Source organism: Hylobates moloch, unplaced genomic scaffold (genome assembly GCF_009828535.3).
Source record: "Hylobates moloch isolate HMO894 unplaced genomic scaffold, HMol_V3 SCAFFOLD_6115, whole genome shotgun sequence".
Classification (NCBI taxonomy): Eukaryota; Metazoa; Chordata; class Mammalia; order Primates; family Hylobatidae; genus Hylobates; species Hylobates moloch.
The window spans coordinates 402-2,041 of NW_026658390.1; the positions used below are offsets into that span (position 1 = coordinate 402).

At 53.5% G+C, this 1,640-nt stretch overlaps 1 protein-coding gene across 1 annotated transcript; it reads left to right on the forward strand.

Moving 5' to 3' along the window:
• Positions 1-350: 350 nt before the first annotated feature.
• On the forward strand, positions 351-1,204 carry LOC116465543 (putative POTE ankyrin domain family member M). The gene has a single exon (XM_032148571.2). It carries the CDS (start codon positions 680-682, stop codon positions 1,202-1,204), a length of 525 nt encoding a protein of 174 aa, XP_032004462.1. The 5' UTR covers positions 351-679.
• The last annotated feature ends 436 nt before the right edge of the window (positions 1,205-1,640 follow it).

Here is a 1,640-nt window from a genome sequence, read left to right on the forward strand (position 1 = left end):
ACTTAATGCGGGTTGCACGCATCGGCCACTGTCTGTGCCACGTGCACTGACGCCACCTGAGATGTGCACGCCGCACGCGCAGCAGCGGCTTGGCTGGCTTGTAATGGCGTGCACGCGCACGCCACACACGCATAACAGTTTGGCTGGCGTGTAACTGCACACGCATGCCGCACGTGTGTAATGGCTTGGCTGGCCTGTAACGGCTTGCACGCACACGCTGCACGTGTGTAACGGTTTGGCTGGCGTGTAACTGCACGCACATGCCACACGCACGTAACGGCTTGGCTGGTCTGTGGTGGCTTGGCTTGGCTTTGCGTTGGTCGCTTGGATTGACCTTTCCTCCTTGGATTGACGATTTCTCCTTGGATTGACGTTTCCTCTCTCAAGTTCTTTTGCTGGGCTTGACCTTTTCTCTGCTGGGTTTGGCATTCCCTTGGGTGGGCCGGGTGTTTTCTTGCGGGGGGGTGGCCCTTCCTGGGGTGGGTGTGGGGTCACCCTGGGTGGGTGTGGGTTTTCGCTGGGTGGGGTGGGCCGGGCTCCCCTGCTGGGGTTGGCAGGTTTTGGCTGGGATTGACTTTTCAAACAGATTGGAAACCCGGAGTTACTTGCTAGTTGGTGAAACTGGTTGGTAGACGCGATCTGCTCGCTACTTCTGGCCTCTCCTGGCTGTTAAAAGCAGATGGTGGCTGAGGTTGGTTCAATGCCAGCTGCCTCCTCTGTGAAGAAGCCATTTGGTCTCAGAAGCAAGATGGGCAAGTGGTGCCGCCACTGCTTCCCCTGCTGCAGGGGGAAGGGCAAGGGCAACGTGGACACTTCTGGAGACCACTATGACTCCTCTATGAAGACACTCAGAAGCAAGATGGGCAAGTGGTGCTGCCATTGCTTTCCTTGCTGTGGGGGGAGCGGCAAGAGCAACGTGGGCACTTCTGGAGACCAGGACGACTCTGCTGTGAAGACGCTCAGGAGCAAGATGGCGAAGTGGTGCTGCCACTGCTTCCCCTGCTGCAGGGGGAGCGGCAAGAGCAACGTGGGCGCTTGGGGAGACTACGATGACAGTGCCTTCATGGAGCCCAGGTACCACATCCGTCGAGAAGATCTGGACAAGCTCCACAGAGCTGCCTGGTGGGGTGAAGTCCCCAGAAAGGATCTCATCATCATGCTCAGGGACACTGATGTGAACAAGAAGGACAAGCAAAAGAGGTAACCAGGCTTGGGCTGGGAGGAGGTGGGACTTGGGGGGATGATGGGGACATAGCCTCCTGTCAGGGGAGGAGGGGGACCTGGCTTTCTCGCCTCCGCAGGCCTCACACCACCCTGGATGTGGAAACCTCAGAGAGGTCAGGGCCCAGGCCCCTTTATGAGCTGCAACGCAAAAACAAAACTTTAGCTGATTTCCAATCAAATTATAATTTTCCTCGTAGAACACTAATAGACTGTTTTAAAGTGATTTAACTCGCAAAATTGTCGATGCAGCAGATTATTTTTAATCTACAGATTTTAAAACAATGTTCTATACGTTATAGAAAAGTGTATATTGAGAACTAAGAATGAAGCCCCATAACACATCAACTTCAGGGCTAAATATTCTTCAAATAAAATCCAGTATGGGTTTTATATAAATGTACACTATGTAAATATGT

Coding starts and splice junctions, on each gene's coding strand:
- LOC116465543 (XM_032148571.2), top strand. CDS start 680: ATGGTGGCTGAGGTTGGTTCAATGCCAGCTGCCTCCTCTGTGAAGAAG.